The 22,626-nt window shown below is 41.0% G+C and overlaps 1 protein-coding gene across 1 annotated transcript in view; it reads left to right on the forward strand.

Annotated features, from left to right (window-relative positions):
- Positions 1-82: 82 nt before the first annotated feature.
- Positions 83-22,626, forward strand: part of wdr4 (WD repeat domain 4) — a 29,748-nt gene continuing 7,204 nt past the window's right edge. Inside the window, exons 1-10 of the mRNA XM_022210185.2 lie at positions 83-231; positions 985-1,056; positions 1,258-1,404; positions 1,540-1,696; positions 7,104-7,216; positions 7,310-7,370; positions 8,204-8,308; positions 12,767-12,831; positions 18,378-18,564; positions 19,148-19,217. Coding sequence (XP_022065877.1) covers positions 149-231; positions 985-1,056; positions 1,258-1,404; positions 1,540-1,696; positions 7,104-7,216; positions 7,310-7,370; positions 8,204-8,308; positions 12,767-12,831; positions 18,378-18,564; positions 19,148-19,217 — 1,060 coding nt within the window. The 5' untranslated portion in view covers positions 83-148. The remainder of the gene's footprint in view (positions 232-984; positions 1,057-1,257; positions 1,405-1,539; positions 1,697-7,103; positions 7,217-7,309; positions 7,371-8,203; positions 8,309-12,766; positions 12,832-18,377; positions 18,565-19,147; positions 19,218-22,626) is intronic.

Consider the following 22,626-nt stretch of genomic DNA (forward strand, 5'->3'; position numbering starts at 1 on the left):
ACCCTCTTTTCCACAGCCTGGTCCACACTGAACATTCTGTACTTTCTCGAGGGGGCGTGTGTTTTTGCTGTGTTCGGTGACGTATATTGCGCGCGACCAAACACGGTTGTCCGCGTCCGCGTGGGCTGCCGTCGCATGTCACACAATCATGACTTCTGCGGCGTTCTGTGGAGAGTGGTTTGTTTTCACCTGCGACAAGAAACTCGTAGCAATTCACAGCAAAGAGACCAGGTTTGAATTACTTTACAAGTGTTCCTCATATTTTATTAGCTGTTTGCAAATGGTTAATGTGTCTTTGCTGGCCAGCCGTGTTTGCCAACTGGCTGTTACTGACCAACGTTAGAGCACGGAAATATGTCTCGGTTGCATCCAAGTTTCTATCAGATTCGAAATTGCGCTTAAATGTAGAAAAGTGAGAATGTGTTTTTCACGTTTATCACTGGAAACGTATGCAAAGTGTTTTGGATATATGTTTAAAGGTAATTTGGCAGATCTGGAGACAATACTCTAAAGTTGGAATAGTAATATTTTCAGTTATTTACAACATGCTTAGCCAATTTGACATTGTTAGACTTTGAAGTCTAACATTGGGAAAATGGTTAAACTTGAACTATTTAATTATCTTAAGGGTAGAAAGCAATTTCAGACTGAATCCAGATTAACCACAGTCTGAGGATTTGCTGAATTTCTTTACTTTCACAATATCTGTGCAGATTGGAGTGTTGGTCAGATAAAACAAAAATGTTTGAAGTTGTGAGCTCAGGTAAATTGTGATGGACTTTTTCCTCCCTCTTGTTTTCTGATATACAGAGAAAAAGGAAATGTTATTTGATTATTACGAATCTGACTGGATTTTTAGTGTAAGCTTCTAGTCAACTTTTGGTAAAAGTAAACCAAATTGGCTGATTGGTTAAAAATATACACTACCTATAAAAGTGACACCATCCAGATTGAACATGTTAGGTCTTCTATCCTTTATTGCAGAGAACCGTTTGTGTTTGACTGCAGCACTGCTGAGAAGAAGCCAAAGAACATAAAGGATGACGACAACAGCAGGTAAAAACAGTTTGATGGTTACTGGCTGTCAAGTCAGTCAAGTGCATTTGCAAAGAAGTAGAAAAGTGCATACTAAAAGACAAAGAAAAAGAATCAAAGAAAATACATTCAGACAAATGTATAGTAGAATAGAAGCAGATCTAATATACTAGAAATATGAATAGTAACTTGACAGCTGTAGCTTTTCTGCTCTGTCATCAGTCAGGGCGGTGCCACAGAGGAAACTGGAAGTGACAAAGTCCTCGCCTTTGCCGTGTCTCCATCTGGAAATCTGGTGGCATTGACTGATGACACCAAGAGACTGGCTCTGTTTCACTGTGAGCCATCATGGCGTTTCATCAACATCACGTATGACTTAACCTCTCATCTCCACCCACAGCAGCTTCATGCACTTTACAGATGTGACAGAAAAAACAAAAATTGTGTGTGTGTGTGTGTGTGTGTGTGCGCGTGCGTGTGCGTGCGTGCATGCATGTTAAACAGGTGGGTGGTGAGGAGATGTACGTCCTTGGTATTTAGTCAGGCTGAGGACGAGCTGCTGGTAGCTGACAAATCTGGAGATGTGTACTCTTTCTCAGTTGTGGAGCCACACAGGGAGGGCAAGCTGAAGATGGGCCACCTGTCCATGTTGCTAGCTGTGGTAAGAAAACCCCACAACATAAATACTGTTGAGGCAGCACGGTCACTTCTGTCTACAAGAGAATAAACAATATCTGCAACTGTTTAAAAATCCACATTCAGAGTTAAATGGTCACATTGGCAGATTTTTTTAATTAATATTTTTGACGAACATTTTTCACCACAAAGTCCACTTAATTGTTTTCAATTTTTCAGCCACGCCTTGTGTCCCTCTGCAGCCCATAGAAATTGACTGTGTCATATCTAGTTTGTGCAATATGTCAATGGCCATATTTGGAAAATAAGTTTGAAGTCCTTTTGTAGACATAGACTACATAACATTTTTTCTTTTATCGAGCCAATAAAGTCTCATTTAGAGGTCACTTATTGTAATGTTTGAGGTATGCTAATCTTTGTAACAGCTTCACTCAGACATGACAATCACTTGCCTTACCTTTATGTATATTGGGCATCTTCAGCATGAGACACAGCACAAAGAGACATACCAGTGAGTTAAAATACTAGTGAATTTAAGGCTGCGTTCTTCATTCAGTAATGCATTTAAAACTTATGTTGTTGCAGCTGTGTTTACTGAGTGTTCTTAGCATCAGTGACTCACAGCAAATTTGCTGTTACCTTTTCCACACAATTTTGTCTTTTAATGTTTTTAGACAGCAATCTCTTATGCCTAATTTTATCATCTGTGATTGTGCTCATGCACTAAATGACAGACCATTCAGTGTTCACTGTGACGTTTTAATTCCCCAGTTGCACTCTGGGGCTGTTGCTCTGTGAGTGGGTCCCCATCTTGTTCATGTTGTGCATAGTTGTCAGTGATGCCTGTTCACAGTCCAACAAGCCATGACAGTAAACCAACAACACAAAAGCACAACAGATGGCTGACACTGAAAAGAAACTCAATGTAACTTGTAAAGAAATACAATTGTTGAAGTATGTAAACTGCACAGTAGTTGTTGTTAGATGTTATTTGTTACAAGTATGCTAGGTCTCATCTCATCAGCTGTGAAGCACTTTTATGGATATTTATTTAATTGTGAATGCAGGTAGACTGAACGCAGAAAAGAGTGGGGTAAAGAGTTCTGTTAAGATGATATGGTCTTTAAGATACGATGGAGAATAGTCGTTAAGAGCTTTATACGTCAAAAGAAGGATTTTAAATTCTATTCTGGATTTCACAGGAAGCCATTGAAGAGAAGCCAGTGTAGGAGAAATATGATCTCTCTTGCTAACTCCTGTCAGTACTCTAGCTGCAGTGTTTTATTTGGATCATCTATAGGTTTTTCAGAGAGCTATTGGGACATCCTGATAATAAGGAATTGCAATAGTCAAGCCTGGAAGTATGTAACAAATGCATGGACTTCCGGTAGTTTTACTGGATGACTCTGTGACAGGATGCTCCTGATTTTTATATATTTCTCAGGTGAAAAAAAAGAAGTCCTCCAGACTTGTTTTATGTGCGAGTTAAAAGACAAAAATCTTCAAAAATAACTCTGAGGTTCCCCACAGTAGCACTGGAGGCCAATGTAATGCCATCCAGAGTAACTACATGCTTTGAAAGCGAATTTCTAGGATATTTGGGGTCAAATATAATGACTTCAATCTTGTCTGAATTCAGCAGGAGGAAATTACAGGTCTTCCAGGTCTTTATGTCTTTAATCTAATCTTGCAGTTTGGCTAGCTGATTGGTTTCATCTGGCTTCATAGAAGAATATAACTGTCATCAGCATAACAATGGAAATTACTACAGTACTTCCTAATAGTATTGCCTGAAGGAAGCATGTATAATGTGAACAGTATTGGTCCTAAGACAGAACCCTGAGGAACTCCATGATTGGCCTTACTATGCTAAGAAGAGTCATGGTTGACGTTCACAAAACGAGAACCTGTCTGATAAATAGGATTTAAACCAGTCCAGTGCTGTCCCTTTAATGCCAATAGAGTATTCTAGTCGCTGTAAGTTTGTGGTTGATAGTGTCAAATGCGTCTTGAGACAATTTGACTGTAATTGGCGCTATATAAATAAAATTGAATTGAAATGAAATGCCACACTTGGGTCGACCAGAGCAAGTATAGAGACCAGTCCATTATCTGACGCTATGAGAAGGTCATTAGTGACTTTCACCAGAGCTGTTTCTGTGCTATGATGCAGTTTGAAGCCTGACTGAAACTCTTCAAACAAGCTATTCCTTTGTTACTGTTCACTTGATTGATTTGCAATAGTTCTCTCAAGAATTTCATAGAGAAATGGGAGGTTGGATATAAGTCTATAGTTAGCTAAAACATTTGGATTAAGAGTAGACAAACAAGGTTTGCTTACAGCAACTTTTAAAGCCTGTCGTAATAAGCCTGTTACTGGAGAGAGATTAATCAAATCTAACATTGAAGAATTAAGTAAAGGTAAAATTTTCAGTTGGGATAGGGTCTGAAAGACATGTCAATGGTCTAGATGAAGAAACTGTTGAAATTACCTCAGATGTCTACAGTAGGAGCGACGAAGTCTAAATATCCATCAGGTCTTACAGTCAATTGTAAAGCAACTGCACTCAATGATATATCTGTGACAGTTGTAGGAAGGGCGAGATTTTTTTTTTTTCCTCTGATGTAACAATTTTACCTGTAAAGGCGGTCATTACTGCTCAGAGCTAACGGAATACAAGGCTCAACTACCGAGCCCCTAAGGTGCCACGGACGAAAAAAAATATATAACTCGTGCTCACGAGATACTATTCGTGCGCACGAGATACGAAAGCGTGCTCACGAGATATGTATTTGTGCGCACGCAATACCAAAGCGTGCGCTCGAGATACTTATTCGTGGGCACGCTTTAGCTTAAACGTGGTCACGTTTAAGTTAAAACGTGAGCACGATATGTTAAAGTGTGTGCACGCTTTAAGATAAGACGTCAGCCGGCGGGAGGACGACTCAGATTTGGTAAATATCCCTGTGCGCACTGACCGTGTGGAGTCCTCTGCGGAGCTGTTCATGGTCCTGAATGCTATACGTGCAGAGGAACACACCACCGAGGCAGGTATGGAAGCAATAAAGGGAATTTATTGTAGACAACGTAATATGGAGGCAGGTGGGTCTGAGGTGAGAGGGGAGTGAACCTGGAGATGAGTTCGGTTCAAATCTCTCTCTCTCTCTCTCTCTCTCTCTCTCTCTCTCTCTCTCTCTCTCTCTCTCTCTCTCTCTCTCTCTCTCTCTCTCTCTCTCTCTCTCGCGCATGCGCGCGCGCTTAAAATTATTGCAAATTTCACTCAGTTTGTGATAACTGTGGAGAATAGGCTATATAACGGCTCTCATGCCAGGAGCATATTATTTAGGATTTTTCCCAGTAACTAGTTAGGCATCACGTTATTTCCAGACATGCTGTTTTAAGTTAACCCGCAACATGAAGTATACCTATTTTGTTTTAAAACATTATTTTAAGCTCTGTGCTCTGTTTTCTGTTGTGGAAAGTTATTCTTACTTTGATTTGCTTGTCTGAATAACTAAGGGGAGTATGGACAGCTCTGGTCAAAAGGTCAGTATAGCATTCAGGACCACGAACAGCTCGGCACAGCCTCAGCCGCAGAGACAGCTCTGCACGGTCAGTGCGCACAGGGATATTTACCAAATCTGAGTCGTCCTCCCGCCGGCTGACGTTTTATCTTAAAGCGTGCACACGCTTTAACAAATCGTGCTCACGTTTTAACTTAAACGTGACCACGTTTAAGCTAAAGCGTGCCCACGAATAAGTATCTCGAGCGCACGCTTTGGTATTGCGTGCGCACGAATACGTATCTCGTGAGCACGCTTTCGTATCTCGTGCACACGAATAGTATCTCGTGAGCACGAGTTATATTTTTTTTTCGTCCGTGGCACCTTAGGGGCTCCATACTCAACAGAGCTCTGACTCTTTGTCAGCCTGGCTACAGTGCTGAAGAGAAACCTGGGGTTGTTCTTGTTCTCTATTAATGATGAACAATATGTTGTCTTGGTATTACAAAGAGCTTTTGTACTTATATATAAACCACCAGACTATTTTCTAAGCTACATAAGCTTCCTGTAAACTAGTGGGATGGCACTTCCTTTCCAGCTTTCGGGATGCCTGCTTTAAAGTCCGTTGCTGGGAATTATACCAAGGAGCAGGTCCTCTCTGAGACATAACTTTCTTTTCCAAAGGTGCAACACTATCAAAGGTAGAGCACAGTGAGGCTGCAGCTTTATTAACAAAATAATCCATTTCTGTGGGGTAAACTTAGAATATCTGACCTCCAAATTATCCGTAAATGGTGCTGAAGTAAATAGTGATGCTGTCACTTCCTTAAATTAAAATTTTTGTTTGGTTACAGGTTGGTCAGACAGACATCTACTGTAATGATATTTATTCTCAACTGCTGTACAATCCATTGTTGTAAATTGAAATGATATTAAAAATGGTCAGACAGAAGAGGGTTCTGGGGAAGTACTACGAGCTGTTTAGTTTCTATGTCAGAAGTCAGAACAAGGTCAAGGGTGCGATTAAAACTGAGAGCTGGTTTATTTACACATGGAGAAAAGCCAATTGAGTTTGATAATGAATTAAATGCAGTTGTAAGGCTGTCACTGTCAATGTCAACATGACCCACAATAATGACTTTATCTGAACTGAGCACTAAGTAAGATAAGGGGGAGGGGAGGGGGGAGGCAGGGGACACGCTGGACAGGTCACCAGTCTATTGCAGGGCTACACAGATAGACGAACAAGCACACTCACTTTCACACCTACAGACAATTTAAAATCACCAATCAACCATGGCATGTTTTTTGACTGTGAGAGGAATCCGGAGAAAACCCATACATGCACAGGAAGATGCGAACTGGGGATCTTCTAGGTGCATGATACCAGGTCACCCTGTAAGGTGATACCATTTTGAACAATATGATATTGCACCAGGGTGTACTCACTTTGGTGTACTGTTCTGTATTTTACTTGAACTTTACTGGCAGAATCCAAATAGAAAAGGTGCTGCAGTGACTCTGCTATCAAAACATGAAATTACATTTTACTGTAGCATCTCCTGTACCCTCATAGAGAATCAACATCATGAATTTCCACCCTCACTGGCTGTGTACAGTCAGTTTAAAGGTAAAGTCAGTGATTCTAATCCCATACTCTTTCTGTCAAAATCACATCACAAGTCACTAGCTGTTTGCTCCCTTTAAAACTGCAATCCAGCACTGATACGCAGCCCTGGCACTGTGACTGGGAAATGAAATGTGCTTGACCGATATGCACAACACTAACCTAGCATGTCTATAAGTGGATGTTGTGATGAGAACGTTTTGTCACACTCAAAGCACAAGTGTAAATTTTAAGTTAAGTACAAGAAAGAACCTTAAAGAAGTGCGTGACAGATTGATTGCCTTGTTCGGCTGTCTTCCAGACCATATCGCCGGACAACAAGTACATCATCACAGCTGACCGTGATGAGAAGATCAGAGTTAGCCACTTCAGGTCTCCGTATGTCATCCAGTCCTTCTGCCTGGGACATCAACAGTAAGCACCCGAACCTAAAGTGACCTGAGAAGTTTCAATACAATACAGCAGGTTTCCAGGTTGCTCCTTATGTTTTGTTCTGCTTTTTCTCAGGTTCGTCAGTGCCCTGCACATCCCATCAGGACATCCACATTGGCTGCTGTCTGGATCAGGGGTATGTGTGCATTTCCTCAAGTTACATTAACATGTAAAAGTGCATCTAAAAAAACAAAAAATAGAACATTGTGGAAAAGATTCTTCTTGTGTGTAGTTTATTTAAAAATGTACATTTTAGTCTTTTTTTGTTTTCATTTTGATGATTTTGGCTTAAAACTTATTAAAATGTAGAAATGCAGCATCTCAAATTATTAGAATGCATCTGCAGGTCAATCAAAACAAGATTTACAATGCAGTGATACTCATCTTCTGAAAAGTATGTTCATTTATACTCTCAAAACTTGGTTCCGGCTCCTTTACTTTAAAATACTGCATAAATACGGCATGACATGGGGGCATTCACCATTTGGCACTGCTGAGGTGTTGCTGAAGCCTAGGTGGCTTTGATGGTGGTCTTCAGCTCATCGGTATTTTTGGGTTGGGCATTTCTCGTCTTACTCTTGACAAAACCCCATATTCGGTTTTATGGGATTCAGGCCAGGTGAGTTGGCTGCCCAGTCAAGCTCAGCAATACTATGGTTAACAAACCATTTTTTTTTCAAGTGCAAAATCCTGCTGGAAAAGGAAATCAGCACCTTCATAAGGCTTGTGCTTGTCAGCAGATGGAGGGGGTGTTCTAAAATCTCACTCTTTTTAAGGAGTGGCAGTAGTCAAAACCAGAAAAAAAAGATTTACAGGCAAAAAAAATATGGTAACTTCTTTGCAATGCAGCTGTCTTGTAAATTAAAACTTTAATGACAGTGTTGAAGGTCCCAGAGCTTTTATTATGAACAAATAAAAAACAATGTCCAGTTGAGCTTTGTTGTTATCTGTGGTGTGTTTGTTTATCAGGATGGAACAGTGAAGCTTTGGGAGTATGAGTCCGGCCGCAGGCTGCAGAGCTGGGACCTCAGACAGTTTGGAGAGACACCAAACTGTGAGGCTGACAAAGAGAAGGTAACTACAGTTTGCCTGCAGCACTAAGTACAATACTGTGTCTCACTTTATACTACGTACTGCTTAATGTCACGGTACTGGGGTGGGGGGGTGTTGTCTGCACCCAAAGTGAGAGCACACAGAGCAGCAGGCAGAGACAGGTCCAGATTAAACAGATTTTATTGCTATAATAACAAAACTCAACAAACAGAAGTGGAGGGGTGAGGTATCAAACTAAAACAAGACTTAATACAGGAAGGGAGGGGCACACAGGCTCCTGGGGACTGGCAGTCCAAAAGGCACACGCCAGTGCTGCTGGATGTGCAGCGGCCAGTGGGGTGAGCCAGTGATGAAGCTGGTCCTTGTCAGGGAGAGGCAGGGGCAGGGTCCAGGTACCCAGCAAGCGGCCGGGTTAGGCAGAGCAGAAAGGGGGTCCAAATCCACTTAGGACTGCTGGGATAGAGAGCCGCAGTGGCAGCACAACAAAGCAGGCAGAGCCAAACAGTCCTGTCACAAAACTGTGAGCGAGCAAACAGGAATTAAAACAGATCAGACAGAGAACTTAGCAAAACATGCAACCATGGCCTGACCGACTTACAGCAAGCTGATACTGAAGCTGACAGTGGCATCTCGCAAGGAGTGGAGTCAAGGGCTGGGTTTTATGGAGCTGGTTATGATTCAGGTGTGCTGATCCGTAACTGTCTGGAGTTCCTGGTGATTTCATGAGCTTATCAGTCACAGTCGCAGGAGAGTGGCACAGACAGGAGTGTGACCAGATTGGTGAGGGGAAAGAGAGAACGGAAAGAGGGAGAGCAAAAGAATGAGGGGAAAAAGGAGGTCGGGGCAGATGCAGACCGGGGAGGAGGCTGTGACAGTTTAGTAGCTGATTTGTATTATCGTGTGTTCACATCAGAAAAGTGACAAAATAAAATATTATCCAGGGTTCCAGAGAAATCTGTAAGTTGCAACTAGACATTTTCACTATCACACCATTCTGCTTGACATCTAGCAGGTTGTTCTCAGCATGCCTATTTGTGCAATAGTCAGTAGTAATCAACCACTAGCCCCTTTTCATACTTTTGTACACAACAGTGTGCAGTAGGCAGCTTATTGCATAGTGGCTTTTTCTTCGATTAGTTCAGTGTGTCATGGCGTCCACTACATATCAGCACACTGCAGAAGTCCACCCCTTACATTTATTACCTGGCGCAGCGTAGGCGCTCATTATTCTGGAGCCCATTAATCAAGACAGAGAGAATGCACTGGGATTAGTAAGTATTAGTCAAGGACCATACCAATACCAAGACAGCTGATATAAGCTCCCACCAGTGACTTTTGAGATTTGGGTGGTTTTGCACTTTTATATTTGTTAAAAAAAAAAGAATACATGAAAAACTAGATGAGCCGTCAGTAGATGGCAGAACCACACCTATGCATGATACTCTGTATCAATTTTGCTCATCCTACGTATATCCCTCCCTGTACAAATGATGCAATATGCAAGAAATGTGCTAAGTGACCCCTGTGACCTTGACCTTGATCTGCTGACCTCTAACTCCACAATCTAGCAGGGGACCTTAGACCGATCTTCAGTACCAAGTTTGATTATCCTGACTTCAGTACTTGCAGAGATATCTGACCTGACACACACACACACACACACACACACACACACACACACATACACATACACACATACATACATACATACATACTTACCCAGCCAGCCAGATACCGAAGCGAATGCAGTAACCCCGCTGATGTGGTTAATAATGGATTTATTGAGATCAGAGCTTGCCAAATTTTGCCAGTCAGGTTGTCAGAACGTAATCTTTTATCAGAGTAACCATACCAGTTCTCACACTGAAATACTGACTCTCATACTTATTGAAGTGCTTCAGTTGTAGCAGTTGTTATTAGGGAGAGTAGCAGCAACATCAGCAGGCTAAGGGGGACAATGCATGTTCAGTGTCACATTCTGACCAGCTTTATTTAGGGCAATCTGTTAAAGTATGTCTGGATCAAATCCAAAACCAGTCCTCAGGATCAACTGAGACGTTGCTGGCATTTGGTAAATATTGCTAAGTAGCACTGAACACAAGCACAGCTGAGACTAATGCCATTATTTTTTGCAGTTTTTAGTGCTGGACAAACTGAAGGACAGAAACAGATGGACTTAAAATAGATTAAAGTGAATAAGACTTAATATTTATAAATATTTGTAAACATTTGTAAATGTTTTGCTTGCAATAACGTCATTAAGCCTGTGGCCCACTGACATCACTAAACATTTGCATTCTTCTTTTGTGATACTTTTCCAGGCTTTCACCACAGCCTCTTTCAGTTGTTTGTTTTGAGGGTTTACTCCCTTCAGTCTCCTAATTAGCAGGTGAAGTGCAGCTCTATAGAGTTTAAGTCTGGAGATTGACTTGTCCAGTCTAAAACCTTCCACTTCTTGCCCCTGATGAACTCCTTTGTTGTTTTGGCAGTGTGTTTTGGGTCAGTATCTTGCTGCACCATGAAATATCTCCCAATCAGTTTGGTTGCATCTTTCTTTAAATTGGTAAATGAAATGTTTCTGTAGACTTCTGAGTTCATTTTCCTGCTGCCATCATGTGTTACATCGCCAGTGAAGATTAATGAGCCCATCCCAGAAGAAGCCATGCAAGCCCAAGCCATAACATTACCTTCACTGTGTTTCACAGATGACCTTGTATGTTTGGGATCATGAGCAGATCCTTTCTTCCTCCAAACTTTAGCCTTTCCATCACTTTGGTAAAGGTTCATCTTTGACTTACCAGTAGATCAAACTTTGTCCCAGAATTTTTGAGCCTCATCTCTGTAATTTTTGACAAATTCCAGACTGGCCTTCCTATTCTTCTTGCTAATGAGTGGTTGCTTCTTCTTTGTTCGAATAATCAATGTAATAGGACACACCAGGGCAACAAAACATCCCAATACTTTTGCTCACATGAAAAATGGATGGGTTCGAGTAAAAGTTGCTTTCTTCTAAGTTGGGTATCAGATCCAGATGTCAATACCTGAAATAAACCCAAATGTTTTCAATCTTCGGCAAAAATTAAAGGAATTTGCCTCACTGTTAAAATACTTCTGGAGGGGAGTGTATATTGATTCAGGTTTTAATCATGGTTCAGAACTTCTAATGCAGAGAGAGTATATAAATAAATTCTTTAGTGTTTGCACCACAGTTGATGGGACTTATTCAACTTTTTAAACCTATTTTAAATCTCTTTTTTGAATACATCCTGTCTATGTGAGCAGATCATTACATTTCACTTCTATACTGTCTTGTAAAGGTTATCAGTTGTCTTAAAAGTGGATGTATAGCCTTTTGTAATTCAGAGGTGATTAGCTGATTTATCCTTCTCTCTGATGTTCTTCAGGTGTTTATTCATGGAACCATTAGCTGTGGTCTGTTTATGGGACGGAGGGCACACAGGGACAGTGGCTTCCAAACAATAACATATTGGTTTTCTGTTATGTTCAGAAATTGATGGAAAAAAAAGGAAATTTTTGAATCCAAAATGTTAATATGCAGTGTTGTCTTATTTTATAACTTTACTAGAACTTTTTGTTCTATTTATTACTTGGCTTTGTTAGCTTGGAAAAAATGGTATTTCATCAGCATTCACATTACATGCATCTGGTGATGAGAGAGCTAGGGGTTTCCCCCAAAAAACAACATAAATGGAAAACACTTACATAATGATTATAGATAAATTAATTCTATAAGCTCATAGAGAATATTAATAGATACAATATTGAGGATGTGGTATTTTAGGGCTATAATTTTCCAAGATGTCCAACACCAAAATACTATTAAACCATGTATATAAGAGTTGGAACTGCCATAGATCAGACTTTTTCCAGGACTTCCCCCCAACACCCTGTTACCAGGGTTAATGGTTTGTCCTTCAGACCACTGTTGGCAGGTGATTGCCACAGTTTACATTGTTGTTTCTTAGGTACTCCGAGCCAGTTGTCTGGCCTTAATAATTTAACCCATAACACCGTGTTTGTACAATGATTTTTACTGCTTTGGGAAGCATATAGACATGTAACATTTCTGCAGAAACACTTGGGGACACAAAACACTCCTACCTTCTTAGATAGTCTATTATTCTATGGGAAACAAGGCCCAGAACAAATACAGGTGTAGGTTATAAAACTCAAAGAACTGAAAGATGCTAAAATTCTCAGTCGAGCTGAAGAAAAACTGCAGAGAAAATGGTCTGTGTCCTTTTTCAAGTTCTGAGTTTGAGATATTGTGTGAGTTTCTTCAACTGTGTAAGCATGCCACTTCTGTTAAATAGAGCTTGTTGTAATTGAGCTTATTCTATGTAATGAAGGTCTGCCCTTTCAATCAGCTGGAGAAGAACAGGCAGTAAAATTTCACATAATGAACAATAAGAATGTATTATAAGAGCTTCATCACTCTGTCTTCATTTTATTCCCCAGAATCCAACTGTGTGCCGAATCATTAGCTCCCCTGATGGACGCCATGTCGCTGTGCAGTGTGAAAGGTGAGTGTAACTTGCTGTGCCAGTCAGTCATTTGTCATTTGCATTGGTGCTGACCTGTGAACACACAACTGTACATAATTCAATTCAATTAAGTTTATTAAGTTTAAAGATTTTTTTATATAGCACAAACTGACAACATATGTCATCTCAAAGCATTTCACAAAGTACAAATTTGCAAATTTTAAAAAGAGAAATACAACAAATCTGATATTTTATTTAAATTCCCTATGAGCAAGCACTTGGCAACAATATAAAACCCTTCTGGGAAAACGTGAAGTTCCTTGGAAGTACACCCCCTGTCAAAAGTTTTAGGACACATTGTCTTTCAAATAAATTAGAACCTGTCCTAAAACTTTTGACAGGAGGTATATGTCTAAAATCAATCAGTCAGTCAATCAATCAATCAATCAATCAATCAAACTTTATTTATAGAGCACTTTTCATACAAAGAATGTAATGCAAAATGCTGTACATTTAAAAACAAAAAGACCCATCCCACCCTCCCTCCATATAGGCGCACAACTGCACAAGCACACACACATCTACACACACCTACACACACACACACACACACACACACATGTCTGGTTCTTATATCCCCGTGGGGACTTACCATTGACTCCCATTCATACCTAACCCCTAACCCTTACCCTAACCCTAACCTTAACCAACACCAAAGCAATGTCTAACCCTAAAGAAACGTTTTTGCACTTTTACTTTTTTCAGTAACAACAACATGGCCAAGAAAACACTGTTTCCCCCCTGTGGGGACCTCATTTTTGGTCCCCACCGTGACACGAGTCCCCACCGAGATAGCGTGGAGTCAGGTCAAAGTCCCCACCAAGTCCCCACCGGTATAGATAAACGCGTACACACACTCTCACCACTGACGTAGGGAGACATGGCATGACACTGACGATTGTGAAAACGCCTCCATTGGGCCGTCCACACTGGGAGGAGCTCCAGGACCATGCCCGCCGGAGGCGCCGGCACCCAGACCCCCCGACCCCAACAGACACGGGGAACCCCACACCGAGGTGGGGAGCCCCCCCAACCAGCCGAGCCGAGGGGACCCGTGGACAAACACCCCCAGCAGCAGACTAGACACAGCCCCCAGTGTGCAGGGTTCTTACCAGGATTTTTTTTCAGCGTAACGGCAGGTCCTCCCGCACGCGCAATAGACGGGAACGGGTCAATTGACAGGAAAGTATGGCTGCGGTGGGGAGACATAAATTAACCTAGATAGGCACCCCGTCGATAAAAAGAAGCGCACATGGCGTTATCTGTCAAAATAACAGCGTTGCGGCCCTAATCACAGTGTTAACCCTTCCTGTTCGGCCCCCGACCGTGGTCAGGAAACCCGGGGTTAACCCCCTTCACTTCCTCAGCAGCCGTAGAGGCAAAGACACAGGACCCCAGCCGTATCGAAGAACACTGCAGCCTTTATTGTCTATCAACAGTGGCTGAACCGCACAGTACCGCCAACCCAGCAACTACACACCTTCGCTCCTCCTCTACTGAACCGACTGCCGAGTCGCTCGGACATCTCGCTCTCCCCCTCTCTCACACACATACACGCTGCTCTCTCTCCCTCTCTCATGACGGAGCCACACACTCTCATAACAACAGCGTAATCTTTGAAATGCGCTGGCGAGAATCCTGATCTGTCAAAATAACAGCGTAGCGGCCCTAATCACAGCATAATCTTTTAAACTGACAGCGTAACGGGCCGTTACGACAGCGTAACGGCCCGTTACGCTGTCGTAAACACTGGAAACACTGGAGTCAAAAGAAATAAAATAAAATAAATAAATACATAAATAAGTAAAGCATGGAAAGTTAAAACAGTAAAATACACAAGATAATAAATAAGTAACGATAAGAACATAAGAAGGCGTAAAAGGTTAGTTAAAAGCCTGATTAAAAAGGTGAGTCTTTAACCTTCTTTTAAAAACATCGACAGTCTCTGCAGTCCTGACGTTCTCCGGCAGGCTGTTCCAGAGGTGGGGGCCATAGTGGCTAAATGCCGCCTCAGCATTTAGCCACTCACTTTGCTCACTTTGCTGTTCAGATAATCTTCATATTTACATATAGGCAGATAATGAAATATTACACTTTCACCTCTGGCCTACAGATGTTTTTTGTACCTTGTAGTTTCGATTAGAAGTTCATTCGTTGTTTAAACTCCTAGCTTGTTGTTTACTAGGATGCTCACTTCTCAGTTCAACACTCTACAAAGATGCAACATAATTTTTCTTTGCACTGTTTTTTGTCTATGAATGGTGACATGGTTTGCCTTGTAAAGTACAAAACAGAAAAAGTTGAAGAGTATGAAATGGACTGTGCATACGTATGCATGTAGATTTTCATGCATGTGCACCAGATATAAAGAAAACATTCGTAAAATTATAGCCAGTGCAGATGAAATGCTATCCGCCTGTGTTACATAAAGACAACTGACAAAAACTGACTATTTTTAGCATCTAGAAATCTATGGATTGCTTTCATTACATATGTTTATTCCTTAAAAATAGTATTTAAAAAAAAATACTAATCACAGTATGTCAGAGACTCGTATGTCTTCAGATTGCCTGTTTGAGGTTTACAGTAACGTAAACCGTGAAAAGTAAAAACTAATGTGTCAGACTTTTTTGCAATAAATGACAATGACCGTGCAAAGTTGTCATCAAGACAGACAGAGCCTACTTTGACAAACCTAAAACATGAGCATTTTTTTGATTTGTGTAGACTTTTTCTCATTGCATTCTTCTATATGTTATTTCATAGTTTCAGTGTCTACTGTTTTATTCTAGAAAGCAAGAAGCTCTTAAATAAGTAGGTGTGACCAAACTTTGACTGCTACTCTTTTTACTTTTTCTATACTGACACATCTAGATACATATTGCCTCAGTGAGTTACACCCTATATTTAAAATTTTTATATGTATTTATATTTTCTCTTCTTTATTTAGCCAGAAAGGTCTCATTGATATACCAGTTCACTCTTTCTGAGAGTCCTGGTCAAGACAGCAGCACAAGAATGATTATTGAAGATGAAAATTAGAAAGTACAAAACAACCATGTATAAATGGTTTCCAGGGGGAATGAGTGAACGTAGTGATGTCAGGTCCCCAGTGTTTATTATATTCCAAACATTTTTCCAGTATCACTGTGAATCCAAACCTTTTAACTTTCATAGGACAGTGACACCTCTGATGGCATAAAACTATTTTTGCTTCTGATCGTTAAATGTAGTGGCACAAGGTTAATGCAGAGTTTACCAGGCTGTATAGTGTATACCAGGGGTCGGCAACCTTTAACACTCAAAGAGCCATTTCAACCCATTTCCCACAGAAAAGAAAACACCGGGAGCCGCAAAATCCTTTTGGCATTTAAAATGAAAACAACACTGCATGTATTGCTTTTTTACCTCTATGCCCTTGTTAATCAGTCGTGATTAATTAATTAATTCAATTCAATTCAATTCAATTTTATTTATATAGCGTCAATTACAGTCAACTCGTCTCAAGACGCTTTACAGAACCCAAAGCCTCTAATTAGATAGGTTGATGCTACAGGTACGGACCCGTACCCGTAGCATCTGTACTAGAGGTATGGACCCGTTAAGGTCACTGAAGAGCTGGCGCCGGTTAACTACTATTTGCTGCACATTACAGGCAGTTTATATGAATGACTTTGACGGCGAACATTGTATAATTTAACCAAAAATACACCGTCTTCTCTCACACTTTAGACATTGCAGTTTTTACGCTTTTAGATGCCGTGTCTAAATTGTTTGAAGTCCAGTTCCTATTAATTAGTTTACCGCGTTCAGTGGTGGAAGCGGCTGACGAACTCCATTGCAAATGTTCCCATTTAATTTCGGACGCTAATTTACAAGATAAAGTTAAGGATGTCGAATATGAAACAAACACCCGTGAATGGTGAGGAGCAGCTCTTTAATTCGGCATGAATTAAAAAAAACCACAAACTCGATTTACTGTGATATTGTGAGATTTGTTTGTGGTTATGTAACTTAGCCATTCAACAGAGTCCGCTAACATTAAAGTGACTGACGTGCAGTGTCTGTGTTGACAGACGTAGAAAATACGTCAGGGTTTTGTTTAGGTTGTTAATATGTAATAGTCTGTCGCTACTTTTGAAGGTAAAAAAATACTTGTAGTTTGCTGGCTGTTAGTTCCGCCATTTGTTTTGTTTGCTGTTTGTGCTTTATTAGAACAGGGTCACATGAATAAAAAGTTTTGCTATTTTTAATAGTAGTGCCGATTTCAACCCCCAAATCGCTGTCCGTGAAAAAGTCAGATAATGATATTTATAAGACATTATGCATGATAGAAAAGAGAACAGCAGATGACTGACATGACAGGCTCGGCACGCAGATTCACCTCGAATCACGGAAGCGCCTTCATCACTCGGATTACCAAGCCGGCTCATTAATATTTATGTACGTCGGATTACCAGCCAATCACAACGCGCGTTCATCAGCAGACTCATTAATATTCATGTCCGTCTTATTAATATTTATGGTAAGGTAAAGTGCCGTATCCGTAGGCCACAGGCTGTGGGTACGGGTCCGTATCTGTAGACACTACGAATTAGATAAATTCATTTTTTTAAATTGTGTCCTACCACTAATATTTATCTTACTTGGTTAATGTCATTTTTGCTCCTTGACCTCATATGTTACGTAATGTTAGCTGGAAATCAATAATTTGCGAATGTCTATTTAACTTGTAAAATCTATTTATCTTAAGCTAATAAATTTCTCCGGTAAGTCGCTGCCCTATTTTCCAAGACGACACTCCTCTGACTCTCTGACCTGCTGCCTGGATGCTGGACGTGAAATCGAGCCATGCTCTCGCGAGTAATGTCGTATTAATCTGACATATCAAAGAGTAGATACTGAGCAAGACAATTATCCGTAGTTTACCTTAGTACTCAGGAGTACCCGACACAATGCAGGCCTCTGCTGTGAAGGCGGAGATGTGCGGCGGTGGTGTATTTGCGGCAATAAGAAAAAGAAAGAAATTTGAAGGAGCGACGGCCAGGATTTAGGAATGGTGGCCCGCCGCTGCTGAATGAATGTAGAGCAAACACTGGGATCCGAAGATCAAAAGGACTCCAAATGAATACCCGCAGGCCGGCGAGTGTCGGAGATTGACGGACAGACAAAAATTTTATTATTTTGACAGACAAAAAATTAAGACGTTTTATTTTGATGTTACAAGATCACCATAATCTTCAAATTTAGAATTAAATTTTAAAAATTAACAATCTAAAATAAAAGAAATTTTAATTAAATAGCCTGCTGATTATTTATTTTCCAAAGTTACAGGGAGCCACAACAGAGGGCTGAAAGATACCTGGTGTATACTATACATCATGTAGGTGACATGTAAAGTGGGTCAGTGTCTTAAAAAAGCACAAACTGGCCAGTCAGTGAGGAAGTCTTCCATGTTAAGAACTGGTCTCCTGAAACATTGCAGTAATCAGCTGATGACTTTGATGTTTCCTGTGTGTCCTCAGAATGTCCACAGTTCAGTTTTTCACTCTGTGCAAGGAAGGCAAAGAGACTCTTGTGCCACACAGCAGACTGTCCCTGCCTCACTGTCCCCTGGACATGACCTTTGACTTGGAAGGACAGCTCTGGGTAGTCATGGACTCCAATGATGCGCCACTCCAAGTCTACACACTCAGACAAAGCACCTGGCAGGTACATTCCCATTTACATGCTCATAGCTTTTAGGCAAAATGTTCACTTTCATACATAGATAGAAATTGCAATTTTATCTTGCATTCACAAACGTGAATGCAAGATAAAATTGCCCAGCCCTTTTTCTGCAAATTAATGCTAATTAGCACAGGTCCCCATCACAGCACTGCTATCCTTAAGGAAAGCTTAGCTTTTTATTGTCTGCTATTAAATCCTTATAATGTTAAATTTGTCTGTAAATCTCAAAAATCTTGGTGTGACTTTAGACAAGGCGCAGACTCTGGACCAACATGTGGAGTGTTTTTGTTTCTCGTCTGAGGAATCTCGGCAGTGAAATTTAAACCTAATATTAGCCTATTGAGCATGCTCTATTTTATGCTCTCTGCATTTATTTTTATTAAAATGTAATGCTTATAAATCAGTACAAATGCTGTTCCTCTTTATTGGTCTGATTTGAGTGTAAGACAAAAGCTCACTGACCAATTATTTGCTGTTGTTGCTCTTCAGTATTTCTCATTTTCTTATAATTCTTAATCCAGTGAGTGCTGACTCACTGACCTGTGTGCTCTCCTGCCCTCTTTAGTGTGATACTCAGAACCCAGACCTTAACAGAGTGATTGAAGCCTTCATGCCACACTGGGAGTCTCTTGAGGGTAAGTCTTCTGTAACTGTCTCTCTGTCTCACTTTCTGTCCGTGTCACTTTATCTCTCTCTCTCTCTCTCTCTCTCTCTCTCTCTCTCTCTCTCTCTCTCTCTCTCTCTCTCTCTCTCTCTCTCTCTCTCTCTCTCTCTCTCTCTCTCTCTCTCTCTCTCTCACAAACATAGACACACAGACAGACAGACACACACACACACACACACACACACACACACACACACACACACACACACACACACACACACACACACACACACACACACACACAGGCTATGGATGTAGTTGAAAGGAGAAATGAATACTGGGTTGCAGACATTGTACATCTTGAAAACGTTTTCCAAGCTTCCACCATGAGATGTTCTGCCAGCTTAGGGCCCATAATGATAATGAACAACCAAGATCTTTTCCCAACTAAGTTAACTGACTTCCTGCAAATACAAGTGACTACAACTGCAAAAATCGTATGACTCTTCATGGTATTGCACTCAGATGAAAATAAACCAAATACTAATAATAAGAGTCATTTTGGCAGATTTGTAACATTCAGAAAACTGTATACACTGATTTACAGCCATTCCCTTTGCAAAGATTGTCTGTGGTAAAAATGCTTTTTGTGCTGATGTATATCACATAATGACTGTAGAAGCTGTAGTAATATGGTAACAAAATGACTGCACAGCCCTACATTATTCCTGAGGGCTTGACAGACACATACACACACTTCCATGTGGGACTTTGGCCTCTTGTTTGCGTATCTTCTATGTCCTCCTCTTCTCATCCATATACCACTCGCGCTCTTTTAGACAGAAATAAACATACGGTGTAATATGACTCCACACAACGCCTCTCCCAAACATCTTGTTTGCTGGCACAGGCTAAATCCGGCAGCATTTTTGTTTCAACAGTGCAAGGTCTGCAACCATCAAAGTAGTGGTGGGGGTGGTGTAATTCATCCCTGTGTGCTGATTGGGAGAATTTTCTAGAATTTCTGCAGATCTAAACATAACAATAAATTCATTTTTTTTCATTTTTCAATAAAAAGCTGGTAAAGATGTACAAAATGTATTACATTATTATTCACATATTGCATTATGTGTGGTAAATGTGTATTATGTGGCTATTCTTCTTAAAGTGATAATAGTGACATTTAGGGCTGCAGCTACTGATTATTTTAATAACTGAGTATTCTATTAATTATTCTGGAGTTTAATCAAGTAATCAAATTACATTCTTGACATGTGTGTTACAGCATCAAAAGCAGAAGTAAGTGTGCTGTGCAACAGAAATAATTTTCCATGTACAGGGGTATTCCAACTAAAATTCAAAGAGGTCCTGTCAAAGAAAATGTATTAAAGCAAATGTCTGGAACATTATGTCTAACTTGAGTTAGTGTGATATATGTCGATGTAGTCTAGTAATTGTATTAACGTCGGCATGTAATCAGTAACTGCTAAAAATAAATGAATAATGAATAAATAGCATGATTCAAAAATATTTTACATTTAAGTATACAGATATTCACCGATCAGGCATAACATTATGACTACTGACAGGTGAAGTGGATAACACTGATTATCTCTTCATCATGGCATCTGTTAGTGGGTTGGATTTATTAGGCAGCAAGTGAACATTTTGACCTCAAAGTTCATGTGTTAGAAGCAGGAAAAATGGTCAAATGTAAGGATTTGAGTGACAAGGACCAAATTGTAATGACTGGACGACTGGGTCAGAGTATCTCCAAAACTGAAGCTCTTGTGGGATGTTCCTGGTCTGCAGTGGGCAGTATCTATCAAAAGTGGTCCAAGGAAGGAATAATGGTGAACTGGCGAAGGCTGGTCCATGTGGCTTGATCCTACGCACAAGCTACTGTTGCTGAAATTGCTGAAGAAGTTAATGCTGGTTCTGATAGACAGGTGTCAGAATGCACAGTGCATCACAGTTTGTTGCGTGTGGGGTTGCATAGCTGCAGACTAGTCAGGATGCCCATGCTGACCCCTGTGCACTTCCAAAAGCGCCAACAGTGGGCACGCAAGCATCAGAACTGGACCACAGATCAATGGAAGAAGGTGGCTTGATCTGACGAATTACATTTTCTTTTACATCTTGTGGATGGCTAGCCTAGCCGTGCTAGACCCAGCTCTTAAGACACAAGGGTCTAGGAACGCTCGGCAGGGAGGGAGGCGGGCTAAAAGGTTGTCTTTCAAATCACTCTGCAGCAATTGGGTAGGTATACAACCAATCAGCGCAACGAATAGGCTGACGTAGTTCCTAGAGCGCCGGATTGTGGCTAAGTCCCATTAGCTTCCCAACCAGCAGAGCCAACTGGTATATTAAGGATTTGCCATATCTGGTTGGCATAAGTCCAAATACGTCTTTCTTCTCAGTGAAACACTTCAGTGCCGTCCTTTGTTTATCTTTCAAGTTGAATTTTAGTTTCAAATCTTTAAGGGCTGTGGCCAAAGCCCAGTCGAAAGATAACTGTTTATTGTGCGCCGGTTGTTTCTGTCAGAATCGTCGTGCCTCTTTCGTCACTTAGTTACGCCCGCCTTCTAACTCTACACTTCATGGTGATTCGTCCGGCCAGTTTTAGGAGCATCCAACCTCGAGCCTTATGGAGGGTAACTAGACCCACCCTGGCAGAGAATTAAATTCGTTGCCATGGGTTGTCTAGCGTGGCTAGGCTAGTGGATGGCTGGGTTTGTCGTCTAACTGGGGAACACATGCCATCAGGATGCACTATAGGAAGAAGGCAAGCTTGCCGAGGCAGCGTGATGCTTTGGCCAATGTTCTCCTGAGAAACCTTGGGTCCTGCCGTCCTTGTGGATGGTACTTTGACATGTACCACCTACCAAAGCATTGTTGCAGACCCTGTACACCTTCTCATGAAAACGGTATTCCCTGATGGCTGTGACCACTTTCAGCAGGATAATGTGCCGTGCCACAAAACAAAAATAGTTCAGGAATGGTTTGAGGAGCACAACAACAAGTTTGAGGTTTTGACTTGGCCTCCAAATTCCCCAGATCTCTCTCAAATCAACCATCTGTGGGATGTGCTGGACAAACAAGTCTGATCCATGGAGGCCCCACCTTGCAACTTACAGAACTTAAAGAATTTGCTGCTAACATTTTGGTGACCGATACCACAGCACACCTTCAGGGGTCTAGTGAAGTCCCTGCCTCGACCGATGAGAGCTGTGTTCGCAGCAAAAGGGGGACCAACACAATATTTCCAGGTGGTCATAATGTCTTGCCTGATCAGTGTATAAGACTGCAGATATGTATAATGTTCTTCTCTCATTAAGTTAAAGGAGGGTTGCATTTAAAAATGAGAAAAAAAATAAAATAGCTTTTGTTGTATCTGTACATCTTAAGACAAAGCTCAAAACTTCAGAAAAGGGTTGAGG

Source organism: Acanthochromis polyacanthus, chromosome 14 (genome assembly GCF_021347895.1).
Source record: "Acanthochromis polyacanthus isolate Apoly-LR-REF ecotype Palm Island chromosome 14, KAUST_Apoly_ChrSc, whole genome shotgun sequence".
NCBI classification, from domain to species: Eukaryota; Metazoa; Chordata; class Actinopteri; family Pomacentridae; genus Acanthochromis; species Acanthochromis polyacanthus.